Here is a 24,638-nt window from a genome sequence, read left to right on the forward strand (position 1 = left end):
GACCTGACCCTCTTACCAAAGACACCATCCCCATTCCCATGTGTACCAATCCATCAAACGCCCAACACCCACTTGGCGAGTTAAGGTACCGCCGCCTCTCCCTCCCTCATATCAATCAGGCACAAGAGTATTAGCTCAAGTCCGCTGTCCGCCCCGCAGAGGGCTAGGCGCGGCGTAAACACATCACTTTGGTACCTGCCTCGACCCCTGCTTACCTCCTCGCCCTGCCCTGAGCAGAGTAGAGTGGCCAACATTCGCAAGTCCGGGGGAAGGAAGAGGTCCTTATAGCTCACCAGACTTATCTCTGCTCGTCTGCGACGTTGCCACAAGCTTCACCTCCCCGTGCCATCTGAGGTTGTCAAGGGCTCATAGGCGGTGTTGACAACATACCCATTCATCAATTGGGTTCACCAGACAAACACTGCGGGTGAGTCTTCCTATCCTTCTCCTCCTACATCGACAACACCATCTCTTTATCCTGTCGCTGCCCCTCCCACCTCCTCGCCAAGATGTCCGTCCCCTCGGCCATGGTGCAGCACGACACCAGTGGGTTCCCACATCTCAACCAGGACCCTTCTGGTAAAGACGACCTCTCGACGCATAGGGTCGACAGCAACACCGACGATGAGAAGGCCGTCTCTTCTGAAGAGCCAGACCGAGGCCCAGAGAGGGAGCCAGTCATCCAAACGGGAAAGGATGTTAGTGCTTGTGAGTAGCAGGCAGGTACAACAACCGAGTATTTGGGTATGACCGGAATGGTGGCTGATCAGTTCCCTGCTTATCGCTACCCTTCAGTTGTTGTCTCTCTACGAGACGATGGAGACCCTCCTCTCACCCTGCGATGTCTCATCATCGGCACCGCCGTCATGATCTGCAACTGTGCCGTCACTCAAGTCTACAGTGCCAAGCCTGTCAGCTTGTCCTTCTCCAACGTCTTTGTCATTCTCCTCACCTGGGTGTCTCTGCTGCTCTGGCACGTCATCATGCCAAAGGAAAGCTGGGTGGACAATGTCGCCTGGTTGAGCTTCCTTCAGCCCGTCTTCCGATTCGTCAATCCTGGTCCAATCGGAATCAAGGAACACGTCGTGGCCACCATCATCGCAGCTTCCGGACTCAACGGTGATGCCGGTCCAGACGTCCTCGCCACCATCAAGCTCTTCTACGGCAGCACCATCACACCGCTCATGACCATCCTCGGCCTCTTCTCCATCAGCCTCATCGGTGTAGGCTTTGTCGGTCTTCTTCGACCACTGCTGATCTACCCCTCCGAGATGGTTTACTGGTACACCCTGCCAATGATCGCCGTCTTCCAGATGTTGCACCAGGAGAAAGCCGAAGAGAAGAAGCGACTCAAGATCTTCTGCTGGCTCTTTGCTGGAACTTTCTGTTGGGAGCCAGTCGTCGCTTACATTGCACCTTGGCTCAACGGTATCTCTATCCCTTGTCTCGCGTCCATGGGAGCTCCGATGAAGGTGAGTCAATCCGACATACAGACAACGCGTCGCCGTTCTCAACAAAGCATCTCTGTACTGCTCTCTTCTCACAGATTCGCAAACACATTGCTCGACTCTTCGGTGGTGCCAGTGCCAACCAAGGTCTTGGTCTTTTCTCCATCTCCCTTGATCCGCAGTATGTGACACCTTCCACCTACGCCGGCTTCCCCTTGAAAGTCTGTAGATTGTTGCGTCCCTGTACTCACGGTACGCGTGACTGATGGCTTCTCTCTCTTCTCTTCCTGACACGAGCAGTGGCAGACCAGCTATTGGATCGGCACGATGATGGGCTCCTTCCTAATGGTCGCTCTCTTCTACGCCAACGCATTCAACGCCAAGGACTTCCCCTTCATGAGTTCTTCTCTCTTCCTGGCCAACGGCACAATTTATCCGACAGACGAAGTCTTCTTGGGAGCAAACGTCGAGATGGACAAGGGCATGTATGACCTGTACGGAGCTCCTCGCCTTACGGCGAGTGCTCTCTGGGCGTTCCTCTGCCAAGCGGCCGCAATTGGTGCTTTGATCACTCATGTGGCCATTTTCTGGAGCAGGGAGTGAGTACCTATTGAAAGCAGCGATCGATGGATGCTTCTGCTGAAATTATGATCTGTCCAATTCCACTAGTCTCTGGGGCTTCATCAAGGAAACCAGGGATGGCACACAGCATGACCCTCACTTCCAGGCCATGAGGAGGTACACCGAAGTCCCTCAGTGGTGGTACTTGATCTGTGAGTCTTCGACACAGCATGTCCCTCGGTCTCACGTTCCCGGTGTCTGACCTCTTCCCATATCTACTTGATCTTGCTAGGTGTCGTGACTGCTGTAGCAGCTGCTTACATGACCGTGTGTCTTTCCAACACGACTCTGCCTGCGTGGGGATTGACCATCGCTCTGCTCTGCGGTATGGTGATTGCTCCCTTCTCAGCGGTTATCTATGCCTCGTACGGTTCGGCCGTGGCCACGAACAGCATCAGCAAGATGGTTGCAGGAGGTATTCACGGTGGTCGTCCTGTCGCCAACCTCTGGTTCAGCTGCTGGTGCCATCAGATCGTCAATCTTCTTGTCTCCTTGTCCGACTACCAGAAGCTCGCACAGTACCTAAAGATTCCTTGGCGAGTGATGTTCATGGTCCAGATCTACGGAACTCTGCTCGGCGCATACTTCAACTGGTGGATCATCTCCATGATCATCGACAACAAGCGCGAGATCCTCCTCGACCCCATCGGTAACAACCAGTGGTCAGGTGCCTACTACCAAGGTCTCAATGCCCAAGCCGTCGAATGGGCCCTGGCAAAATACGTCTTTGCCTTTGGCAGCGGTCTGCACTACGAGATTGTACCCCTTGGTCTCTTGATTGGCGCCCTGATTCCTCCCATTCACTGGGTCGCCAAGAGGTACATTCCCTACATTCGTAGTCTGGGCGACTTGATCACTACGCCCCTCTTCATCTACTACTTGCAGGGCTCCTCCGGAGGTATCAACTCGTACGTCTTCAGTACCATTGTGCTTGGAGCCTACATGCAGCTCTACCTTCGAGTCTATCGCCCAAGAATATTCCGAGAGGTGAGAAAGCGGGCGTATGCAGTAGCTACCTTGTCTAGGCTCGAGTTGCTGACTTTTTAACACATTCGCTGTTCCATGTAGTACTGCTACCTCTTGTCCGCTGCAGTAGACGGAGCAGCCCAAATCATGGGCTTCATGCTGAGCTTCTTCCTCTTCGGTGGAACTGGAACACCCCACTACTTCCCGACTGTGAGTCCTAAGCGCCTTCACAGCACACACTACCAGCACGACCCACTGCTGATTCTCGCTCTTCCCCCTTACATCTCTGTAGTGGTTCGGCAACCCGGATGGCTCTCCAGACCACTGCGTCTCAACTCGTACCTACGAGTAGACGACGAGGGACGCAAAGTTGTAAAGTCGTCGGTGCGTTTCATCTTGCTTCTCCCAAGATTCAGAGTCGCAGAGTCGTCGCAGGTCGTCCCATCTCTCTCTCTCTTTTGCTCCCCACCTTGCTACCGTTGCGCTACCGCTACCCCCAGCTACCCCCACACACTGCCGCTCCCTGCTCCGCTCCGCCAGTCTGCCGCTTTCTCTCCTCCTCCTTTCTCGCACAAACTCTTATCCCTCGTCGTTACCCTCTCGTGTCGTGTCGTGTCGCATCGCGCCGCACCGCATCACGCCGTGCGACGCTCAGCCTCACCAGTCGCGTCTTTCCAAGCACAATCCCACGGTCCTTCTCCTCTTCTCCTTCCACATCTCGCCGAACTTGTTTGTCTGTCTGTCTGTCGGCCTCGCTTCGCTCTGCCATCGTTCTCAAGTTGAATCAAAGCGTCCCCTCAAACGCCTACGCCAGGCAAGGAGCCTCTTGTGTCGACTTGACGCAAGCCATCGATGTAAGTATGTAGAGTAGACTATTGCATTGGCATTTTTGAGAGACCTTCTCCGGTACGGTTTGGCCTGGCCATTTTGCCTCTTTTGCTTTCGCTTGCTTCACAGTGGAGATGGAGTGGAGATGCCGCTACACTACGCTACCGCTACCGCTACTGCTACGCTACGCTGCCGCTACGCTACGCTATGAGGAGTTTCCTTGCAGATCCCAAGAGGAGATTGTCGATCATCCTCGTTCGTCGCTCTGCTTCAATGACCCACATGGCGCCACTAAGGACCGCTCCTGCTCCTGCTTCTGCTTCTGCTTCTGCTCCTTCTACAGCTCCTGCGACCCGTGCTGACCGTCGTTGTAGCTCCTCCTTGTTGTCACCACTCCCGCTTCCAATCTCAACAAGTGTGGCCGCAGAGTTGAAACTGACATAGTCCAGCTCCAGTCTCACCCTAGGCGGATCCTCAGCTTGCGCTTCCTCATTTGCTCGAGCAACGATTTCCTCCGCTCTCCTCCTCGCCTGGCGGGCTGCTTTCTCCCCCTCTTCTCCCGCCGAAGTCGAAGAGGCAGCAGACTCAAACAAGTCCCTCGCGGCGCTCAGAGCTCTATAGAGTGTAGGAGCCCAGCGCAACCCGTCTGGACTCAGATAGGCGTTACGACTCGAGAGGGCTAGGCCGGTTTCTTCGTCCCGGGTAGTGGGAACTAGACGGAAAGTGTCTTGGGGGTTCGAGGAGGAGGGATGTTGGAAGAGGAGAGAGGTAAGAAGGGCACGGAGGATGATGGCTTGTTGAATGTCCTTTTGACCGAAGTAGACTCGGGTCGGCTGAAGCAGGGAGAGGGAGAGAGAGGAAGGTGAGCTCCAGTGTTGGCCCACACAGGTACGAATTGCGCATTGGGCAGACAAGGCCGACTCACCTCGACTACATGCCACAACTTTGTCACAACCGTTGCCACTCCACGGAAGAAGCCCGGCCGACTGTTTCCCTCGAGCACACTGCTTAAACCCTGAACTTCAATGAATGCCCCTTGCTGCTGAGCTACGTTCTGCGTAAAGGGCGTCTGTGTGCCTGGTAAAGGGGGGTACATCTCCCTCACGTCGGGACAGAAGATGGCAGAAATTTTGCCTCCATTGCCACCTTCTCGGCCGTCTGTTGAAGTAGAGGTTGTAGAGGAGGAGGCGAGCTCCACCTCCTTCTCCAGCCCAACGAGGGAGGCAATATCGCTTTCGAGTGTGCGAGGGTAGGACGCCAGATCCTCCGTGGGGGCAAATTGTGCTGGGTTCACAAATATGGAGACGACCGTGTGTCTGTTCTCTCTCAAGGAGCGACGAACAAGATCCAGGTGTCCAGCGTGGAGAGCTCCCATGGTGGGTACGAAGCCGACGGATCCGGCTTCCTCTTCGGCTGCAAGCTCAGCGGAAGACGCTTCCGCCGAGGAGGACGAAGAGGAGGATGAAGATGAAGACGAGGAAAGTATGGCTGAGCGTTGCACATGTTTCCGCCATTTGCGATAGTCTTTGATGTTGGTAAAGATGGGAAATGGGGCAGCGGGGACCTTCGACGAAGAGGAGGCTGCACGCCGCGGCACTAAACCAGACGAGGCTGCTGAGCTGCTCAGGATCCACACATCGGACGTGGAGGCAAGACGGTGGTACCAAATCCTGCTGATGGGTCCAGTCGCCGAATGTAAGCGCCGGAGCGCCATGACAAATAGAACCAGAGACCAAAAGGATTTGGGAGGAAAGTGGAAGGAGGCAAGGGAAGTATTCCGGCAAAGAAAATGGAAAGTGGCAGCTGCCAGTCCGTGCGGGGTGACTTTCAGACTCCGCCCGTATGGCTCGTCGGTACCCCCACCTTGACCATGACAAACAGCGCTACTGGGAGGAGCACAAGCTCAGCATTGGATCTATTTTGGGTATAGTACAGCAAGAGTCGCAGCGCCCCTCACTCCTCGGTCTCTCTGCTGTGTCCCTTCCTCCGCTTCTCCACCTCTTCAATATATCTGTTGGCCTCGTTCACCTTGTCTGCCTCGTCCCTCGCTCGGTCCAGCCAGCGCTGCAGCAGACTGGCATTGTCCCGCTTCAGATCATCATTTCTCGACTCCACTTGGTGCAGCTCGAGGGAGAGGGTTCGTAGCTCGTCTTGGAGCATCTGTAGATGGGAGCACGAGACAGGGGCCAGTAGCCGTCAGCACACGTTGCAGCGCAGTGTGAGGTGGAGCGATCCCCTCTACTCACCTCGATGACCTTGTCCTTCTCCCCAGCCGCATCCCTCAGATCCCTCTCTCTCCTCATCATCCGCTCTCTCTCATCTCTGAGGCTCCTGAGCTCTATAGCCTCCCCCTTGCCGGCCTCTTCCTTCTCCCTCATTTGCTCATTCAGGACGAGCAACCGTTGAGCGTTCTGCGACTGCGTCTTGTATACCGAAGCGAGCTCGTCCCTTGTAGTAGAAAGTTGAGATTCGAGAGAGGTGATGTAGCTTTGGCGGATCGCATTGTGACTGTCAAGAGGGAGTGAGGAGCAGCGTTGAAGGCTATCTCACGAATGCCAAGTCCAAATGCCAAGGTTGGCCACTCACTCTGGTGAAGCATCCCTTTCGGCACTGCTGTGAGCTGTACTGGTCGTGGAAGCGCTCTTTACAATGGCTGGTGCCCCCGAAGCGGAGCCTACTCCAGCTGCCTGAAGCATACTCTGATTGCGGGCCTGCAGCGTCCTGGCATGTTCAGCGAGCTTCCGATCTGCAGGTGGACGATGGAATCACTGATGTCAGACAGCAGTCTCAGGCATGTATGATGTCAATCGGATCGCGGACACTACTCACAATTGGCAATGATGTCGTCGTGAGCCTTCTCCCTTGCGTCCCTCTCCGTGAGGCGTAGGGCAATGAGGTCTTGCCAGCTGCCGGCATGGGCGGTCATGGTCGGATGAGGAGAGGCAGTGAGGTCTCGAGAGCTAGATGAGAATGGCGAAGGGTGCTGAAATGGGAGTCATGCTCTCTCAGAGCCACTGATCCACTTGAGATGGCGTGAGGTCAAGGTGCTACTGATCGGCACGGAAGCGCCGGAGTGTGTACCGGAAAGGAAGCGCTGTGGTTGCACCTGGCGTTCCGTGGTGTGGGAAATTGAAGCTCCTCCTCCACGGGCAGCGTTGCGAGGCAAGGGGGGGCGCCTCACTCACAGGCATTCACCACTCACGCACGCACTCATTCGCCCACCTCCTGCCACACTCCTGGTCCTCATACACCCCCGACACCTCTATGGTACAATAGCCAAAGGGATAATCACTCGCCTTGTTCACCAACACCGAGCTGGCCTCCGCTATGGTCTCACTGTGAGAGGGATCTAAGCTTCACTTCTTCACAGGCGGGCAACGTAGAGGGCAGCTCGCTCTCACGCCTGACACCTCACACTCGGGACCTCCGAGGCGAGTATGAGCCACGACCATCACCACCTCAACGGTCACGCATTGAGGTCGCCCATCAAGTGAGTAGCTCATGTGAGAATGGCGGAGGTTGATCCGTCTTCGCAGCGCATCTGACCGTCGGACCTTTACCCAGAAGAAACGATACTACCTTTACTTCTCCGCTCTACTCCAACACACATTCCACTCGTGGAATGGACCACTCTCCCAGCTCCAATGCACCTTCAGACCACATGAATGGAAGCAACAAAAAGCCTCGCACGGCTGCGACGAGTATATGGTCTCACTACACAGACCGCAGATCTATCAGCGATACGCACTGGGAAGTCAAGTGTCTGAACTGCGACACCTGCTACAAGATCAAAAAGGATGGATCTACTGGCACATCGACGCTACACAAGCACCACCGGCAATGCCAAGACAAGGTCAAGCCTGACGGCAGCCCTCTATCCAAGCACACCTCACATCATGGTAGCGCCAGTACGAGCAGCAGCGGGGGTGGAGGATTCCGCCTCTCACATGACTACACACAACACGAGGCGCCAGGCTCGCCCTCCAATCACCCATCTACCTCGTCCCAGCCACTAGCAGCGTACCCTCCGACATTGCAGGATTACCTCTTTGGTGCAGCGCAGCAGCAAAGTCATGCTAATGACCCTTTGCAGCAGGGCCAGGCGAGCGCTTCGGCTTTGGGTCTTTCGCAGACGAATGGATACGACCTCGCAGCTTCGATGGCAGATGCTGCGCACTTTGCGAACAATTTCAACGCAAGGCATGATGGACAAGGCGGTGTTGTTGGCGAGGTAGTCGATGTAATGGTCCTCAATCCGAATTCGAGCGAGGTGAGCTCCAGATAGGGCTACGGGACACTGATAGGATCGCTTTGTGCTGACGATTTCCCTTCTTGCTCTCACCAGGTCATTACCTCCAATCTCGCTCAGCTTCTTGAGCCGAACAGGGCGTGGGGAGTGAAACATAGCTATAGGACAGGACCGCCATCTGCGCCGCCATCCATCAACGATCCTCCCACTTCGATCCTCTCTGCTCAAACAACATTCGATGATCTGCGGCGGACCTCTGCTCTGTCTGACAAGTCAGCAGTCCTCGTCTGCTGTTTCTCTGCCCATCCTCTGGTACCCATGATTCGGCACGAGTACCCTCACATACCGTGTATGCATATCCTCGATACTGCCATCAATCACGCCATGAGCTGCGGTGCCAGCACATTCGGCATCATCACCACAGGCAAAGCCATGGTCCCCGACATAGACGCCGGTGTGCGATCCTATCTTGGTGGAGTGTCGGATCGCTACAAAGGTTGTGTCGCTACAGGGCTAGGTGTATTAGAGCTGGGAGATCCGAACTCAAAGGAGAGGGTGGAGAGTAAGATCAAGGAGGATAGCGCAAGGCTAGCATTGGAGAAAGGAGCGGAAGCCATCATCCTTGGCTGTGCAGGTGAGTAATGCAACGACGCTAGAACGACAGCAGGGAACGCCAGTGTGAGCTCGACTGAGACGACTGCCTTTGGGCTTCATCACACAGGCATGGCAGGGATGGAACCTCTAGTGCGGCAAGGAATTCAAGAAGCCGGTGGCACTCTGGAAAAGGTCTGGGTGATAGATGGAGCCAAAGCGGGTGTACAGATACTCACTGGACTGGCACGGTCACAATACCGAGTCGTGTAAGATCGACTAGAATCTTCCTCGCTGTACGAATAGGCCGGGCGCAGGCCTTGCACGAACTCAGGCACTCTTACCTCACCTTCGCCTCAGGGCTTAACCGCGGATGGAGGCTTACGTACTGTACGACGGTGGCCCTTCTTCGTACACTCTTTCCAAAATATAAGGTGAAGTGGGCTTTGACCTCATCTTGCTTTGTTTTTCCCCCCTTGCACCACCTCCGGCTCTTCTACTTGCGCCTATCCGTCATCACTGTCCACTGTTCATTCGTTACTGTTCGCCTTTCACTTTTACCTCTGTAGCTTTTTGGGAACGAGGAACGAGAGCCGCTAATGCTTATGGCTTTTCGCAGTACAACGCAACGAATGTGGACGTCTGAACGACATGCAGCCTGCACGAGGCGTCACGCCCCGCACTGATCCCTCCGGAGCCCGGCAGCAGTCAGGACGTACGCCCTGGGAAGCGAGGGATCCATGCGCCGTCCTTGCATTGACTTGATGGCTTTTCCTTCTTATTTCCCTTCAGATCAGCTCTTATCCTTCACTCTGTCCTTTCCTCCTCGACTGTCCCTCTTCTCACCTTCTTTGCAGTGAGCATGCAGCAGCTGCTCTCATCTTCCTAGTGAGTCGTTAGGCTCCTACACGAACAGCTCCAGGAGCTGGCAGCCTGAAGGCAAGCATCACAGACCAGCATCTATCAGGCCCTCGTCCACAGGCGTCTGAAATGTCCTCACGATCGCCTTTACAGCATTCCGTGCCCTTGGCACTGCCTACCATGAGCACCCTCGAGCCGTCTCCAGACACTACGCACTCCACGCCTCCCCTTCGTATTGGCTTCAGACCGCCCTCTGCCACCTCTACGAGGCAAAGTGCCAAGGCCAAGTCAAAAGGAGTAGCCCCCCTCGAGCTCAATCTCAATGCCACCCCATCCGTCCCACAAAGTCCCTCCAGACGCCTTCGCTCCCTTTCCCGAAAGGCAGCAACAGCAGATTTGCGACACAGCAAATCGGAGTCGACGTCGTCTGTCCACAGCCCAGGTTTCTGCGTCAACACCACCCCAGTACCACCGCCGACGATACCCCCTACACCTGTGTCGCCCTCTTCGCCAACCTCAGCCTCGATCATTCCCAGCTTGTCTTCAGCCTCAAGGAAGCTCAAGTCCAAAAGTCAAAAGCTGCTAAGGAAGTTCTCTGTCCCTGTTTGGAAGCTTCGAGGGACTGGCCGAGCATTCGGAGGCAAGCCAACCGGGCGATCACCCACCATTGCACCTTCTGATGCGGAACATCACAGCCAGAACACGGCAGAGGAGACGCCCAATTTCGTCTCCTTGTATCAGCTGCAGTCAATGCCGTGTCGTGATTTCTCGTCGTCACCCCAATATGCACAAGGTCGTAGCGTCGGACTCGTCTCAGCGCGCACTTCTACCTATGGTGGTGGTGCGCACTGGGAGCCTGAATTGCGCAAGTCGCAAAGCCTTCTGGAGCTGATGCGCACTCGCGCAACTCGAAGGGACAGCATGGCGTATTCACAAGATGACCGCAGCTTTGGTGTACTTGGAGGCTCGCCACAGACAAGCGAATTGGAACACACCGTCGCCGACGTTCAGCTTCCACAATCTCAATATCAGACCACGCAAAAGCTCTCACCCGTAAACGAGGCTTCCTTCAACAAGACTGCACAGGACTGTGGCTCTGCAGGAGATCATCAATGCCCTCGCGAGGACGAGTACCAACAGCCTAATTTAGCTCGACATGTTACTTCCCCAGGGAATCTTTCCCGAGGTTTTGGAGAGCCACAGCCATCGACTTCAGAGAATTTGAGCCGTCGAGGTTCACAAACCACTACTCGACCAGAAGCCTGCCGCTCTCATTCCGATCAGACAATGGTGCCGGTCATGCCCCAAGACGAAGATTACCCCTCTCGCAGAATGCATTCACAAGAAGATGGAGACAAGAGCTCAGATGACGGGCCTCAAACTCCAATAGCAACGAGTCCAATGACGAGCAGCACGCCAGCAATGATGGACCACCGCGATTATCACAGCACAAGGACGCACCGCCATGGCATGTTGAGCTCGATGACGATCCAAGATGCCTTTGCTTATGATGATGTGGGCAGGTCTACACCCAACTTACTAGGCAGTCCAAGTCGAGCTTCTTCCAACATCAGTCCTACCCGTACATCGTGCTCACGCGGGGGCACCGGCACTGTAGCCGCAGGTAAACATTTCCAACAGCCCAGCAATCATTCGTCCAGATTGTCTTGGGAGGCGGACCACTCGGATTCCGCTGCCAAGTCGATACAGGAAGAGGTCCACATCAGGGAGCAGATCCTTGCTGCTTGCGCCCGCCAGGAAGAGTACCTGCAGTCTTTCCAGCAAGAGTACGCCAAGAGGGAGGCGAGTCCACGACTACTGGCGAGGGGAACGGCGGGTGATGTTGGGCTAGCTCCACATCGTATCTCCACTGTGGTGTCTGGATCTAGTGAGGCGTTGCTGGCTATCGACCTGCTTGACCTTCGATCAAAGGGACTGGACGAAGAGGCGGGTCTCAACAGTCTTGGGGTACCTAGATTTGCCAAGCAAGCAGACACGGCTTCTCTCCACAGCGGCGGCAAGACTTTGAATGAGCGACAGCGCAAGACTTCCCTCGGTCAACTCTTTGGACTCTCACAGCCGTCCACGCGCCCAGCACGATCTCCTCGTCTGTACCCAACATTGTCTCGGGGCGGCAATGCGAGGGAGAAGCGCTCCTAGCCCACTGCCTTGCACGAAGGCACAGGGGGGCATCCCATTGGCTTGTAGAGCACGGACTTGGCTGAGGAGCACCGAGAGGGGTTGCGCCAGGCCTGAGCTGTGATTGTGATCGGCGATGCTCACTGCCTTGAGGGCCTTGAAATGTAGAGGCGTGTCTTGTTGTTTTCCACGTGCGTCGGGGTCCTTGGCGTGTGTGTGTTGGCTGTGGCTGGTCTGCGTGTGTGGCCTCAGCTCGCGTCGCTCCACCTGTTGCGTCTTGGCTCTGCGTCTGCTGCGTGGCTTTGCCCTCGCCTCGCCTCGCCTCGCCTCGCACCCTGGTCCGCGTCCTTCCTGTCTGTCCATCAATCGATACCCAATCACGTCTTCCCATCCCACACCTCCGTCGCCTTGCCAACGCCCCCGAGTCGATCCTCTCCTCTCCCCTCGCCTCCTGGACCTTTCTCACAATGACCGTATACGACACCCTCACTTCCTACCTCACTGGCAAACCACCCCAGGCCGATTCACCCCTCTACATTGCCGGTGTAGTGGATCTGACCCAACCTACCTTTTACGTGTCAATTGCCTCGATTTGCTTCAATCCACTCTTTTGGAACATTGTTGCTCAGAATGAATATCACAACAAGACGATTACGAAGATCCTAAAGGGAAATAGGTACTTGGGTTGCTATGGACTTGCTGCGACCATCTTCTCATTGGGAATCTTGAGGGATCATATTTACAATGATGCCCTTAAGCACCAACCTGCTCATCCTCTTTTGCAAACACTCCCCGTAAAGGCACTCGCTGTAGGACTTATTGCCGCTGGAAACGTCTTTGTAGTGTCGAGCATGTGGGCATTGGGAGTGACGGGAACTTATTTGGGCGATTACTTTGGAATCTTGATGGATCACATTGTTACAGGATTCCCATTCAATGTCATGGCCGATCCCATGTATTGGGGAAGCAGCATGAGCTTTGCTGGTGTCGCACTCTGGTAAGTCAAGGGAGAGACCGTGTGTGCGGCAACTGAGTAGGCTTGCAGAGCGTGCTCGCCTGTGCACTGCAAAGGTACTGACGGACATCTCCTCGCTTCACTTCCCATCTGTCACGTCAGGTTCGGTAAGCCCGCCGGCCTCCTCCTCACCCTCGTGGTCATCACCGCCTACACCATTGCCCTGCGCTTCGAAGGGTGAGTAATCGAAAACTCCCTCTCGCATCTCCTCGCCCCCCATTCCTGACCTTTCCCGCCCCCTCTCCCACTCTTTCCCCTCCACCCCTTCAGTCCCTTTACCGCCGAAATCTACGCCGCTGCCGCCCGCAAAGGCCACGGCTCCAAGTCTGGCTCCGGCAAGGGCTCTTCTTCCTCCTCCTCGGACGCTCAGTCTTTGGAAGGACCACCTGCTCACCGTACTCGTGCTGCTACAGGAACGACGGATTCGGCACCTTCTACGCCTAGCAAGAGGACGAGGGCGAAGAAGGGTGGCAAGTAAGTGAGGGCGAGGATGAGGTTGAGGGTGAGGAAGGGCAGGGATGGTAGGAGGGCGGAGGGAGTGGAAAAAGAGAGGAGTGGGACAGCAGAGGAGAAAAGAGCAGAGCGGCTCTCTGCTTGCCTTTCTTGACCACAAAGTAGAGGATGCGGGGGAGACGAGGAGCTCGAGGTGGGAGCACTGCTCAACGCAGAAATAAGGTGACCTTCCAGCGAATAGCAGGCAGCCAGTCGCTATAGAATGAAAGACAGGAGAAGAGGCACCGCAAGAGGGGCAAGCACTTCGGTCCAATAGCAGTACATGTGAGGCGGAGCGGGAAGGTGTGTCGTGTTCAAACAAAAGTCGTCTCTTCCCTTCCCATTCAGGGAGATGCTGGGAAGAAGGGACAGAGGAGAGGGGGGAGCAGCAGCAGAAAGAAACCCTTGGGGTTGGCGTTGGGTTGGGGTTGGGGTTGGGGTTGGCATTGGCATTGGCATTGGCGTAAGCGCTTTGCTTGCTTGGATGGATGGATGGATGGATGTAGGGTTTGTCGCTTCGATCTGGGAAATGGTTTCTCGTCTGCCTCGGTGGCCCCTTCGCCTTCGCCTTTCCTATTCCCGACCTTTGACTTTGACTTTGACTTTGACTTGGATACTCTTTCCTCTACCTACCTACCTACCTGCGCCTCTTTTCAACAATGGAGTCTGTCGTCTGTCTGTCTGTCTCTTCTCCTCGTACTCGTACTCGAACTCGTACTCAAATCTGTTGACTGCTCGCTTCCCTCGCGAATCATCTTCTGGAAAGAAAGGAGAACAAAAAGAAAAAAAAAAAAGAAGTGGAAGGAAGTGTAGTGTAGTGTCTTGTATGCTGTATTGTATTACGACTTGCTTTCGTCGATGGGACATACATCGTAGAGCTGAGCTGAGCTGAGTTGCGCTGTGCTGCTACTGCTGCTACTGCTGCTGCTGTGCTCTGATCACCTCGGACCGCATCATCCTACCCTACCCTGTCCACCGCATCCCGCTCCCCGCTCCCCGGTTTCTTCCAATCCAATCCAATCCAATCCTGTTCCAAACGACCACAACCCCGCTCAGATGCCACTCTCTTTCCTTCTCTTCTTCGCTACTCTCCCAGAGATGGTACAGTAGCACTAGCACTAGCACTAGCACTAGCACTAGCACTAGCGCCACTGTCCATTCCTCTGACCTACACCCGTACCCATACTTCCCGCACTTCGATTGGAATGGGAATGGGAATGGGAACGGGGGTGGGGCGGTAGAGGTGGAGAGGTATACCCGCTCACAGTCCCTTCGTCTCCTCCTCTGGAGTGGACCCTGCCTACAGGAGTGAAGGCGGCAGTGGCGCCGCCGATGGTAGCATAGGGATTGTTGGACTGCATTGTTCCCACACCCGTACCGAGCCCTCCACCTGCTTGAGCCTGAGCCTGAGCCTGAGCCTGAGCTTGAGAGCCAGGTGTAGGCAACGGGAGAGGGACCGCACGACGATGATCCCTCTGCTGCTGTTGCTCTACCCTGTATGCCGCAGGTACAGGGGGCAGGGAAGGCGGTGCTGAAGCCGGAGGAGCGGGAACAGGGGTGGCAGTAGGAGGATGAGCAGACGCAGAGGCAGGCGCCGGCAGTGGTGGTAGAGCTGGAGAGATTCGACCGGGAGAGATTGGCATACCGCTTGATGGAGAAGGGTACATAGAGTTAGGTGTAGTGGCGCTCGTTGCGGGTTGTGGAGGGATAGATAGACGCGCAGAGGCTGAGTGTCCACCTGCTTCTGCTCTTGCAGTGGGCTCGAGACCGAGACTTGTCCTCGATCCAGCACCTCCGGCTCCAGCTCCGGCTCCAGCTCCACTTCCATTGTTGGGATCAAGCTGCATCCTGTCCGTCTGGCTTGTCAGCTGCTCGAAAGGCGCATCCGTCTCGTCCCTTGAGGTAGCCCTTCGCTTGCCCAAGGCCTTTGCGGAAGGCCGTGCCGGTCCCCCGGTCTGGTCATTGAGCGAAGAGGACCTGTGCAGATCAGCATCATTCCCCTGCGGCGGGAAGGAGGGCGAGACGGGCAGATTGACAGGCAGCCTTTGCGAGGGCAGGAGCGGCAGTTGACCCTGTGCAGGGGAGGGCACGCTAGGTCGATCGATGCGTACTGCGCTCGAAGCGGATTGGTTCGAGAGGCGACGACCTACTTCTGCTCCGTCGCTCAAGAGGTCTGCTCCTCGTTCTGCAGATCGGGGAGGTACGGGCGCGGCGCTGGAGGAGATGGGAGGGAGAGGACGGATGGGCTGCTTTGGAGACGCCTCTCTTGAGGCCGGAGCACTCGAGCCGCTCTGCATTGGCACAGAGAGCTTCCCGACAGAGAGGAGCTCGCCTGTACTTGGATCTTGATGAAGAGTCTGAGCAAGAAGGTCATACGCCACAGGTCAGATGGTCCGACGAGTGTCTGAGGGCACACACATACGCCAACTCACTGATCGATCAATGCGGAAGTCGTGCTTGCTCAATTCCGTCACCCGTCTCTCTTCTTCCTCCTCTCTCTCCTCTCTCTCAGTCTCTTCCACGAGACCCAATGATCCCACCAGCATCCCTCGCGCTTCCTCCATGCTCGCTAACAGCCGCTCCTGTACCACTTCCCTTCCTTCAGAAGAGCCGTTGGGTAGCTCGGCGGAACCTTGCGTCTCCTTCAGCAGCCGCTCCTCGGCCAAGCGAAAGTGTGCTCGTGCAACTTGCAGATTGGTCCATTCCATTTGGCTATTCAGCAGCTCAAGAGAATGCCGACATCGTCGCACCAGCTCTTGCACTTCCGAAGAGTGTAGTCCGCAGGAGGTCAGATTGTCGATGAGCAGACTGGCGTCTAAGCGAGCCACCTCGCATGCCTCGAAGAGTAGCACGATCGTGTCAGGGTCATCGCCGTCGTCGCTTTCTTCTGACTGGTCTACTTCTTCCTCATCCTGAGCAATTGCATGTGGATTGTGTTCGTTGACCTCGGCATGGCGATCTTCATAGAACGCCTGCTGCTGATTGGACTGCTGTGGAGGTTGATGGGGTGCCTGGCCTTGGAATTGCTGCGATTGTCGAGCTGGCTGTACTGCGATGTCCGTAGAGGGAACTGAGAAGATCTCATGCTCAAGGTCAAGAGGCTCTCCGTTCATCGCTCTGTCAGAGGGACAGACCCTGTTATAGCTCTTTGTCAGAGCGGAGAGCTGTGGTACGCCTTGATACTGATACGCCAGCATAGCCCAGGCGTCGAGCAGCCTCTCTTTCACCTTGAGACTTGTCTTTGGGTCAATGACCGTCTGCTCGAGGATCTCGAGGAAGCTCTTCTTCACTATCTGCAGTCGGAACAGGTCCGAAGAATTGACAAAGAGCACAGCCCACACCTTGACAGCACGCTTCTGTGACTCGGGCTCTCCAAGCTTGAACTCTCTCCGCAAAGCCTGGCAGGCTTCCTTACTAGCTTCCTCTGAGATGGCTAGTGTGTCGGCGAAGGATAGGATGTGCGACCAGTCCGACTTCGAAGCTCTGTCGGAGCAGAGCCAGCCTAATAGAAGCAGAAGCTGGTATAGCTCAGTCACAGCTGTAAGACCGCGCCCCAGCGTCTCGAACACACTTACCGATCTTCGCGGTGACTTCGCCCTCCTCATGCGTCCTCCCTTTCAGGGCAGCACCTCCTTTGCCCTTGAGATCGAACCACTTGTCCTTCTTCTGCGGGCCTAGCGGAATGACCTTCTGTGCATAAACATCATTCCTGCCGGATGCTTGTGGAGAGCCAGTTCTGGAGGCATCGGCGCTTTTGTCTTCCTGGTGAAGCATAGTCTCAATGGCTCTGCCTCTTGCAGCCAGTCCAGCCCACATTCTATTCACGCCTGGCTTCTTCGATTCGGGCTGGCGGTCCATCTCACCTCGGTTGAGACTGTGAGAGCTGCGCAGACCTTCTCCGCTGGACATGCCGTAGGACTCGTAGACTGCAGGTCCATTGCGGACTGCGTTTGCTTCCTCCCTGGACCCAGATGAGCCACTGCGTGATGGGCCATGGCTGCGCACGTGCTGTGCATCGGATGCGAAGAACTGTGAGCTCTCGGGGCTGTTGGAATAAGAGCGCTGCATGCTCAATTCCTCCATATGAGAGGATGGCGTACGCGAAGCCGTCTTCTGATGCCGCCTGAGGCCTTTGAACAGACCTCCTTCCTTCTTACTGGGCGTTTCCCGAGTGATCTGACCCTCTGCTCTGCCATCGTATGAGCTCCCAAAAGAGGGTGGAAAGCCAGGTCTATGATGCCCTACCGCTCCTGATATCGCTTGCTGACTGCGACTTTCAGGGAGCGCCTCGCGGCCTTGAGATGCCCGACGACCGTGTTGAGGAGGGTGGGAGCCGTACTGATGGTGCTGAGCCTCGTCCTCCTCGTATGCAGGGTACGTTGAATGCATAGAGGCCTGCAGAGGCTGCGGGGACGCTGTGGGCACCTGATATGATCTCCGGTTGACCTGGCGAGGGATGTATCCTGTATTCCCACTGTCGCCCAAGGGTATCCGATGACTTTGCTGAGGCGAGGGATAGCCTTGGTAAGAGTCCGGGCTGTCCCTCTGATCAGGCTGGTAAGGAGTGAGATCGCCCTTGGCGCCTCCCTTTGCCAGTAGACGCTTCATTGTGCCTCAACTTCTTCCCCAAACTCTTCACTCTTGATCCTTTAACACGGAAGAAGGGGAAAGCGTCGCAAGCTCAGAAAGGGTAAGGTCGCTGCGTGGCCTTCATGAGGAGCCAAGGTTCAGATCGACGCCAAGCCTACAGCGGCGCAAGGCAATCGGGAGGAGCGCAGCGGATCCACCTCGCGCTGTCGCTTTGGTATGAGAAGCGGGCCTTTCTGTCAAGATAGCTTGACAGAGGCAAGTGATGATGATGACGAAAGGAGATGGCCTGGCTCGTGGCGCAGTCGATGGGCGTCAGCAAAAGAGGCAGGTATGGCGGAGGAGCGTCGGCCTATTTTGCCCTTTGCCATCTCTTGGCCCATCCAACACAGCCGTCGCTCCGACTCCGCACCTCTCCACCCCGCTCCGGGCCGACGGCGGCAGCCAACGAACACTTCGGGTACCAGACGGATACATGAGCTATTCTTGATGATGGCGATCCTGACAGTATTACGATAGGATCATAATGTAATAGTATATGTGCTACAGCTTCGAGGAGATACTCTCGTGCCTCTTTTCTCGTCCATGATGGTTCAGTCACCCCAACACCTCTCCGCCTGCCTTCTTTCGCTTCTTGCCACTCCCGCCTTTGGCAAAGGCCCTCCAGCCCGCCACCCTTTCGTCCCTCGTATCCTCCCACTTGACCTTTTCGTCTGCTTTCCTTTTCCTTTCCTCCAGCGCAGCCTCCCGCTTCCTCTCTTCCTCTCCTTCCATGGCATGCTGCATCCTCAGCGATTTCCTCTTCCGGAGCTCATCGTCAATCATCAATGCTTTTGTCGCCTTGCGCACCCTTTCCTCGAACGTCGGATTCAAACTGGCTAGTTGAGGAGAGTCAGAGGCTAATGAAGTTGGCAGGCCGAGCTCTTCTCGCAGAACGAGGAATTTGGCCGAGAGAACAGTCTCGTCGAGGGCTTTCCTCTTGTCCTCGTCTAACAGATGGCTGCTGGCCTTCTTGAGAAGATCGAAAGCTTCCACAGCCCTCTCATGCTTCACCTTGTCAGGATGGATCAGTAGAGACTTCTTCCTGTAGATCTTGTTGATCATCTTGTCATCTGCTTCGAGAGGTACTTCGAGCACATCGTAAGGGTTCAACCTGAAGGCAGTCAGGACCCGTTCTGTTTCGATTTCTTGAAAGAAAGACAGGGATTCGCGAGACATGAGGCGCTCCAGCTCCTTTGCATCACTAGGGACAGCAGATGCCGGGAGCGGGCCGAGTGACGTGTCAGGGGTAGGCGTTGCGGTCTGCCGTGAAGGACCTGCCTCAGCATTGCTCAAGCTTGAGGAACCTCCATTGCCTATCACCTCCGACTGTGTCGAGGCGACTTGAGGAGTTGGAGGAGGAGGAGGAGGCGGTACACTTCCCTGCGGTGTTGGAGGTGGTGGTGGGGGTATATGCGAAGTTAGATCCGAATCCTTCGGTGTAGGAGGGGGTGGTGGTGGTGGCGGCTGCATACTTCCTGTCGGTGGTGGAGGCGGTGGCTCGTTGACTCGATGGTAAGGTGCCGGAGGAGGAGGGGGAGGCATCACGTCCCCATCCTCCTGAGGCGGGGGCGGGGGAGGCTCTGATAGAGGAGGTGGTGGCGGTGCTCCATCTGGGGGCGAAGGTGCAGACATGATTGCGACCGGAAGGCAGATCCGCTCCAGCTTCCACGGACCTTTGTGCCTGTGTCTCAAGTGCCGCTAGCCCGGCTGTAGTGATGGCAAAGAGCTCAGCGAAGGAGAAGTTGTGCGGTGTAGATGGATACAAGACAAATGTCGCTTCCCCAGATTCTAACGTCTGCTTCCGGCCGGGCGGTGTGGAGCGATTGGCAGCGCCTTTCCGCCTGCCCCCCTTGATCAATTCAGCATCACTACCACATTCACGACCAAACCGATTCAGGCAGGTTAAGATCCATAGCCTCCCACGACTTCCTTGTTCGACCAGATAGTGTAATCCCCACACAGCAAGAGCAGTAATGAGCGGCCTTGAAAGTGAGTATTGCCACGATGGGGCTGGCGAGGGAGACGCAAGGCTGTGCAATCTCACTCACGTCGTGTATCACGCCCTGTTGCCTCTACACAGAGTCTCTTTTCCAGCTCAAGTTCACCGCTAAGTCTCTGCAGCGCCAATCCAAAAAGGCGACAAAGGACGAAGCAGCAGAGAAGGTCAAGTTGAAGAAAGCCCTATCTCAGGGCAACGCCGAGGGAGCACGCATCTACGCATCCAATGCGATCCGGAAAAATAATGAGAGTCTGAATCTGCTGAGGTTGTCCAGCCGCATCGACGCTGTAGCAAGTAGGGTGGAAACGGCGGTCACGATGAGGGGTGTGACGAGCAGTATGGCTAGTGTGGTCAAAGGGATGGACAAGGCCATGGATAGCATGAACCTAGAGCAGGTAAGTGACCAGCGTCTCAGAAGCAAGCTTGCGAAATCAGCATCGAAAGATCAGCCTGACTGACAGCTTCCCAACTCCACGTGCACGATAGATCTCAATGGTCATGGATAAGTTCGAGACCCAATTCGAGGATCTAGACGTTCAGACGTCATACATGGAGGGTACAATGGGCTCCTCTGTGGCTTCCTCCACGCCCCAAGATCAAGTCGATCTTCTGATGGCAAAGGTAGCAGATGAGAATGGCATCGAGTTCGGTCAGAAGATGGGAGAGGTTGGACTGGAGGGCAGAGTCAAGGAATTGGAGCATGAGAAGGGTCAAGGCGCTGCTGTCAAGGAGGACGGAGAGGAGGACAAGCTGGCGCAGAGATTGAGGGCTCTTAGACCGGCAACGTGATAGGGCAACGCGCCTACGGGGGGGGGGGGGGGGGGGGGGGGGGGGGGGGGGGGGGGGGGGGGGGATGAATCCTCCCGTGCAGCGCTATTAGCGATGATTAGATATCCGACATCCTCAACAACTTCCATGCCATCCCTGACAGGGGCTTCTCTTGTTCATTGCGCCATGACCCTTGCTTGCTAGGTACCTCGGGCAGGGGGTCCACGGGTGGAGGCGTACCAGAGCTGCAGCGCCTAATCACGCGCCTGCGAACAGACCCCTTTGTGCACCTACCACATGTACGACCTTTCTTTTGTACTACATCACGACTACTTCTTCCTGAATGGCCGACAACGATCCCCCTCCTCCTCCTTCTCCTCGCTTACCTCCTGACGCTTTTCGTACAGACACTGCCGGCTTGGAAGAGGAGGAACAGCTCCGCCTTATTGCAGACCTCCTTCCGTCTCCTCCCACGCATCCCTTTGGTCAGCATCGTCATCAACAAGAAGGCCCGATGGCAGGACCCAGCTCAAGCAACAAGGAGAAAGGGAAGGCCAAGGAAAAAGCTCAAGTCATCACAGTCGACGATGTGAGGAACAAGGTCTGCTGGATCTGTCAGGAAACAGAGCAGGACGAGGTCCAAGGTGGTACCCAGGCATCGGCGAGGAGACCAAGCAAAGCTAACGGGAAGCGCAAGAAGAGGAAAACAAAGAACTTCGTCCATCCTTGCAACTGTACACTCGTAGCTCATGAGTCCGTAAGTACTCCGTGCAAAGCTTCTGGGTGAGCTCCTGTGCGCTGGCTCTGTCACTCACTGCTTCTCCTCACTGCTTTCAGTGTCTCCTCTCGTGGATCAATCGCAAATCCACGCTGGAAAATCCAGATGTGAAATGTCCTCAATGCGCACATACCTTTGCCCTCTACAATCCCAAGCCGCTGATGCTCCGGCTCATCGAGCGACTGGATCGAGAGATCTCTGTATGGGGGAACTCGGCTGTCATGTGCTTGTGGGCCGGAGGCGCTCTGTTCGCGTCAGGAGGTTATGGAGCACTTGCGGTGCGGCTGTGGATGGGAAAGGAGGCGTCACGGCGATGGCTGGGGTATCCAGGGTGGAGCCTGAAGGTGAGTTGCTGGTCTCTCAAAGAGTTATATTCCGTTCATGCTAACGAGACGGCTCCATGGGGTCCTTGCTTTTGATAGACATACATCGGACTGCCCGCTATTGCGCCCCTCCTCATTGCATGTCGTTTCCCAATCGTCAGTGGTCTCATAGGTGGCGTCGCAGGTCAGACAATGTCACTGTTTTTCTTCGAAGAGGGCTTCGTCTTCTTCGCAGATGCCCTGGGTATAGGGTTGCGACATCGAGGACTTCGGTCCGGGAGAGTGACCAGCGCTTATCCTGCTCATGGAGGTCAGCTGTTTGCGTACCCTCCTTCCCCAAATGTCACAGTGAGTACGCCGAACAGTAGGTACACGCACTCCATTTCTGCGCCGTACTGACATCGCACTTCACCCTGCTTGCTCGAACGTGAAGATTACCCTGCTACCGCTCGTCCGGGCTGTCTACCTGATCCTACGACGAAGGGTCACGCAATGGGTGTTGCGGTCGTTTGTCAAGCGAAGTAGCTCTTCTGCCTCGCCAAACAATGCGCAGCGGAACCCCGCGGCAGGTGTTGCGGCCTACGGGGCTAATGGGGGTGCAGCTGTTGCACAAGGCGATCAACAACGCCCTGTCCGTCAGCGCCGAGCGATCATTGTCGGTGGTGAAGAAAATCACTTGATAGACGCAGACGCAGGTTTGGGCAGGCCTGTCCCGCAAGGCGAGCAAGCGAACATCAATAACGGAATGGAAGAAGAGGACGAAGAAGACGAGGAGGAGGATCCGGGCTTCCTAGAGGAACACGAAGTCCTCGACGAGCGCCTTGGTGATCGAGCCTTGGAGGGAGCTGCAGTCATTGGCGGAGACCGCGTCGTTCGGGTCAATGCCCTGGCACTAGAGAGGCTGGTGCTGCAATCCCTCGCATTGCCTTTGATCTCTGCTGGGGTCGGAGAGTTCGTAGGTTTGCTGGCGAGCTGTACCCGACCGGGCAGTGCGCTGGAGCGATTCCTAGGTATCAATAGCAAGACGAGGACACAGTGGGGCTCCAGAATCAGATTGGCCTTCTCCAGACAAGGGACTATGGCGACTCAGAGCGCAAAAGAAGTTCGCGCTCCTGCTAGCGACTCGAGTCTGCTCAGACGCCTTTTCTCTTCCAGCGATTCTAGCAAAGCAGGAAGGCAGGACGCTTCTGTACCTGCCGAGGCTGGTCAACCACGAGCTGAGGATGTCCGCCACTTTTCCTCTGTACACTGGCGCAATACGCTCTCCCTCTTCGCGTACATTGTCGTGGCCGACGCTTGCTCGCTTGGATGTCGGTATCTGAGGCTACGCCAGAGGAGGAGAACCAGAGTGGTCGATCGACCATTTGAGGGCGAGGAACTGATCAGCGGGCTGGACCTGAAGTAATGTTCCCTCTCAGGTGCTCATGTAGCTCTCGTGGGTGCTCAGAGCATGTCAATATGATCTGTACATAGCCAATTCGCATTCAATATGGTGAAGATCTGTCTGCGCGCTTCCGTTCCGATTCCCTCGTTGAGCGTGTCTCGTCGACGCGTAAATTGGCGCAGAGGCGAGGCGAGGCGAGGCGGCGTAATGGACGGAAATGTACGTTACTCGGCAAGCAACAACATCTTCCTCACCTACGTCCACCACCACTGCCTGCTCCTTCGCTTTCCAATATCAGCACTCCTGACAATCACTCTGAATTATACGATAGCGCACGACCACAACCCTTGACACACCCCAGTGCCCCACGTCGCAAGCCCAAATACATTACAAAGTGAAGTAAGGAACTAAGCACAACTCAGCAATCTACAAGCATGTCAGTCGTACATCTTCAGAGCGTGGAGATCCTCAATGCAAATGCAGCTTTCGCTGGTGAGTAGATCCTCCCCGATAGATAGTCTGGAAGGAAAGTCACTGATGCCAAAATCTGTCTCTATGCACACCCTCTCTCCCTGTCGCCCGTCCTCATCTTCCTCCTTTCCATGCTACTCATCAGACCCGTATATCTTCAAGATTACATCCGAGTGCATCTCTGAGCTGGCAGAGGATATTGAGTGGAAGCTCATCTACGTTGGATCAGCCGAGGATGAGAAGTACGATCAGGAATTGGACAATTGTCTCGTTGGGCCTGTGCCGGTAGGTCAGTATAAAGTGGACCTCGAAAGCTGGTGGACTGTGAGCACGACTGATCCTTTGCTCTGCCCCCCATTCTTTGGGTCTATTCTCTACTCGTGCCAGGCGTCAACTCCTTCGAGTTCGAAGCAGCCGCTCCCTCCCCCTCCAAGATCCCGGCAGAAGACCTGCTAGGCGTGACGGTCATTCTCCTCACTGGGTCCTACAAGGACCAAGAATTCATTCGTGTGGGCTACTATGTCAACAACGAATACGAATCGCAAGAGCTCAAGGAGAACCCACCAGAGAAGGTAGACTTGACAAAGGTCAGGAGAGAGGTGCTGGTGAGCAAGCCCAGGGTGACGAGATTCAATATCAAGTGGTGAGTGTACGAGAGCAGATGCGAGCGAGAGAAGTATTCCGAAGGAGGTAGTAGCTGACGCTGGCCTTCAATCCCATGTCGCCTTCTTCTAGGGACACCGACACAGCAACAGCAGCAGACGCTTCATCGACGGCTCCTGGTGGAGCAGCTGTCAATGGCAACGCTGCCTCGCTCGTGGGAGAAGAGGCTTCGCTTACAGCACCACCAGCAACGGGCGCAGAGGCTTCAGCCGCGGCAGACAAGGTGACGTACAGGGAAGAGGAAGAGGAGGACGAGCCTGCGGCAGGAGGAGCAAAGGAGGCAGCTACATCGAGCTTCCGACCCGTCAGCGTAGCATGAGAGTGAGGGAGAGGTGTCTAGGTTTGTCGACCACATGCATGTCTTTGCGGTAGCGGAACGCAGTCACCGCTCAATCATCTATTTTGGATCATCA

General features: G+C 55.7%; 11 protein-coding genes across 11 annotated transcripts; 7 read left to right on the top strand and 4 right to left on the bottom strand.

Moving 5' to 3' along the window:
• Nucleotides 1-509: 509 nt before the first annotated feature.
• Nucleotides 510-3,387, top strand: BCV69DRAFT_277083 (putative OPT peptide transporter Mtd1; the record flags this gene model as incomplete). The annotated part of the gene is made up of 8 exons (XM_025491136.1): nt 510-708; nt 796-1,472; nt 1,547-1,669; nt 1,749-2,047; nt 2,118-2,221; nt 2,302-3,056; nt 3,138-3,245; nt 3,328-3,387. The coding sequence occupies 8 exons, from the start codon at nt 510-512 to the stop codon at nt 3,385-3,387; spliced, it is 2,325 nt and encodes a 774-aa protein (XP_025348093.1).
• Nucleotides 3,388-4,063: 676 nt separating this feature from the next.
• On the bottom strand, nt 4,064-5,577 carry BCV69DRAFT_298733 (Pantoate-beta-alanine ligase; the record flags this gene model as incomplete). The annotated part of the gene is made up of 2 exons (XM_025494247.1): nt 4,064-4,696; nt 4,789-5,577. The coding sequence occupies 2 exons, from the start codon at nt 5,575-5,577 to the stop codon at nt 4,064-4,066; spliced, it is 1,422 nt and encodes a 473-aa protein (XP_025348094.1).
• A 239-nt stretch (nt 5,578-5,816) lies between these two features.
• On the bottom strand, nt 5,817-6,789 carry BCV69DRAFT_290158 (autophagy protein 16; the record flags this gene model as incomplete). Its single annotated transcript, XM_025493701.1, has 4 exons — nt 5,817-6,023; nt 6,110-6,371; nt 6,450-6,609; nt 6,693-6,789. The coding sequence occupies 4 exons, from the start codon at nt 6,787-6,789 to the stop codon at nt 5,817-5,819; spliced, it is 726 nt and encodes a 241-aa protein (XP_025348095.1).
• A 641-nt stretch (nt 6,790-7,430) lies between these two features.
• On the top strand, nt 7,431-9,443 carry BCV69DRAFT_282445 (hypothetical protein). Its single transcript, XM_025492364.1, has 3 exons — nt 7,431-8,133; nt 8,209-8,746; nt 8,834-9,443. The coding sequence occupies exons 1-3, from the start codon at nt 7,486-7,488 to the stop codon at nt 8,974-8,976; spliced, it is 1,329 nt and encodes a 442-aa protein (XP_025348096.1). The 5' UTR covers nt 7,431-7,485; the 3' UTR covers nt 8,977-9,443.
• A 98-nt stretch (nt 9,444-9,541) lies between these two features.
• On the top strand, nt 9,542-11,909 carry BCV69DRAFT_179183 (hypothetical protein). Its single transcript, XM_025489555.1, has 2 exons — nt 9,542-9,591; nt 9,656-11,909. The coding sequence occupies exon 2, from the start codon at nt 9,694-9,696 to the stop codon at nt 11,722-11,724; it is 2,031 nt and encodes a 676-aa protein (XP_025348097.1). The 5' UTR covers nt 9,542-9,591; nt 9,656-9,693; the 3' UTR covers nt 11,725-11,909.
• A 261-nt stretch (nt 11,910-12,170) lies between these two features.
• BCV69DRAFT_287294 (PEMT-domain-containing protein) lies at nt 12,171-13,196 on the top strand (the record flags this gene model as incomplete). The annotated part of the gene is made up of 3 exons (XM_025493557.1): nt 12,171-12,700; nt 12,821-12,895; nt 12,989-13,196. The coding sequence occupies 3 exons, from the start codon at nt 12,171-12,173 to the stop codon at nt 13,194-13,196; spliced, it is 813 nt and encodes a 270-aa protein (XP_025348098.1).
• Nucleotides 13,197-15,206: 2,010 nt separating this feature from the next.
• Nucleotides 15,207-17,917, bottom strand: BCV69DRAFT_179314 (hypothetical protein). The gene is made up of 3 exons (XM_025489556.1): nt 16,786-17,917; nt 15,643-16,712; nt 15,207-15,554 (listed from the first exon to the last, which is right to left on the bottom strand). Exons 1-3 carry the CDS (start codon nt 17,816-17,818, stop codon nt 15,375-15,377), a joined length of 2,283 nt encoding a protein of 760 aa, XP_025348099.1. The 5' UTR covers nt 17,819-17,917; the 3' UTR covers nt 15,207-15,374.
• Nucleotides 17,918-18,261: 344 nt separating this feature from the next.
• Nucleotides 18,262-19,591, bottom strand: BCV69DRAFT_282448 (DnaJ-domain-containing protein). Its single transcript, XM_025492365.1, has one exon. It carries the CDS (start codon nt 19,469-19,471, stop codon nt 18,395-18,397), a length of 1,077 nt encoding a protein of 358 aa, XP_025348100.1. The 5' UTR covers nt 19,472-19,591; the 3' UTR covers nt 18,262-18,394.
• A 139-nt stretch (nt 19,592-19,730) lies between these two features.
• BCV69DRAFT_282449 (hypothetical protein) lies at nt 19,731-20,629 on the top strand (the record flags this gene model as incomplete). The annotated part of the gene is made up of 3 exons (XM_025492366.1): nt 19,731-19,828; nt 19,920-20,233; nt 20,325-20,629. Exons 1-3 carry the CDS (start codon nt 19,813-19,815, stop codon nt 20,625-20,627), a joined length of 633 nt encoding a protein of 210 aa, XP_025348101.1. The 5' UTR covers nt 19,731-19,812.
• Nucleotides 20,630-20,684: 55 nt separating this feature from the next.
• Nucleotides 20,685-23,219, top strand: BCV69DRAFT_312227 (hypothetical protein). Its single transcript, XM_025494909.1, has 4 exons — nt 20,685-21,363; nt 21,444-21,728; nt 21,807-22,055; nt 22,141-23,219. Exons 1-4 carry the CDS (start codon nt 20,950-20,952, stop codon nt 23,110-23,112), a joined length of 1,920 nt encoding a protein of 639 aa, XP_025348102.1. The 5' UTR covers nt 20,685-20,949; the 3' UTR covers nt 23,113-23,219.
• Nucleotides 23,220-23,404: 185 nt separating this feature from the next.
• On the top strand, nt 23,405-24,552 carry BCV69DRAFT_282452 (anti-silence-domain-containing protein). The gene is made up of 4 exons (XM_025492367.1): nt 23,405-23,583; nt 23,708-23,851; nt 23,950-24,205; nt 24,298-24,552. The coding sequence occupies exons 1-4, from the start codon at nt 23,526-23,528 to the stop codon at nt 24,542-24,544; spliced, it is 705 nt and encodes a 234-aa protein (XP_025348103.1). The 5' UTR covers nt 23,405-23,525; the 3' UTR covers nt 24,545-24,552.
• The last annotated feature ends 86 nt before the right edge of the window (nt 24,553-24,638 follow it).

This window comes from Pseudomicrostroma glucosiphilum, assembly GCF_003144135.1.
Source record: "Pseudomicrostroma glucosiphilum strain MCA 4718 unplaced genomic scaffold BCV69scaffold_6, whole genome shotgun sequence".
Lineage (NCBI taxonomy): Eukaryota > Fungi > Basidiomycota > Exobasidiomycetes > Microstromatales > Microstromataceae > Microstroma > Microstroma glucosiphilum.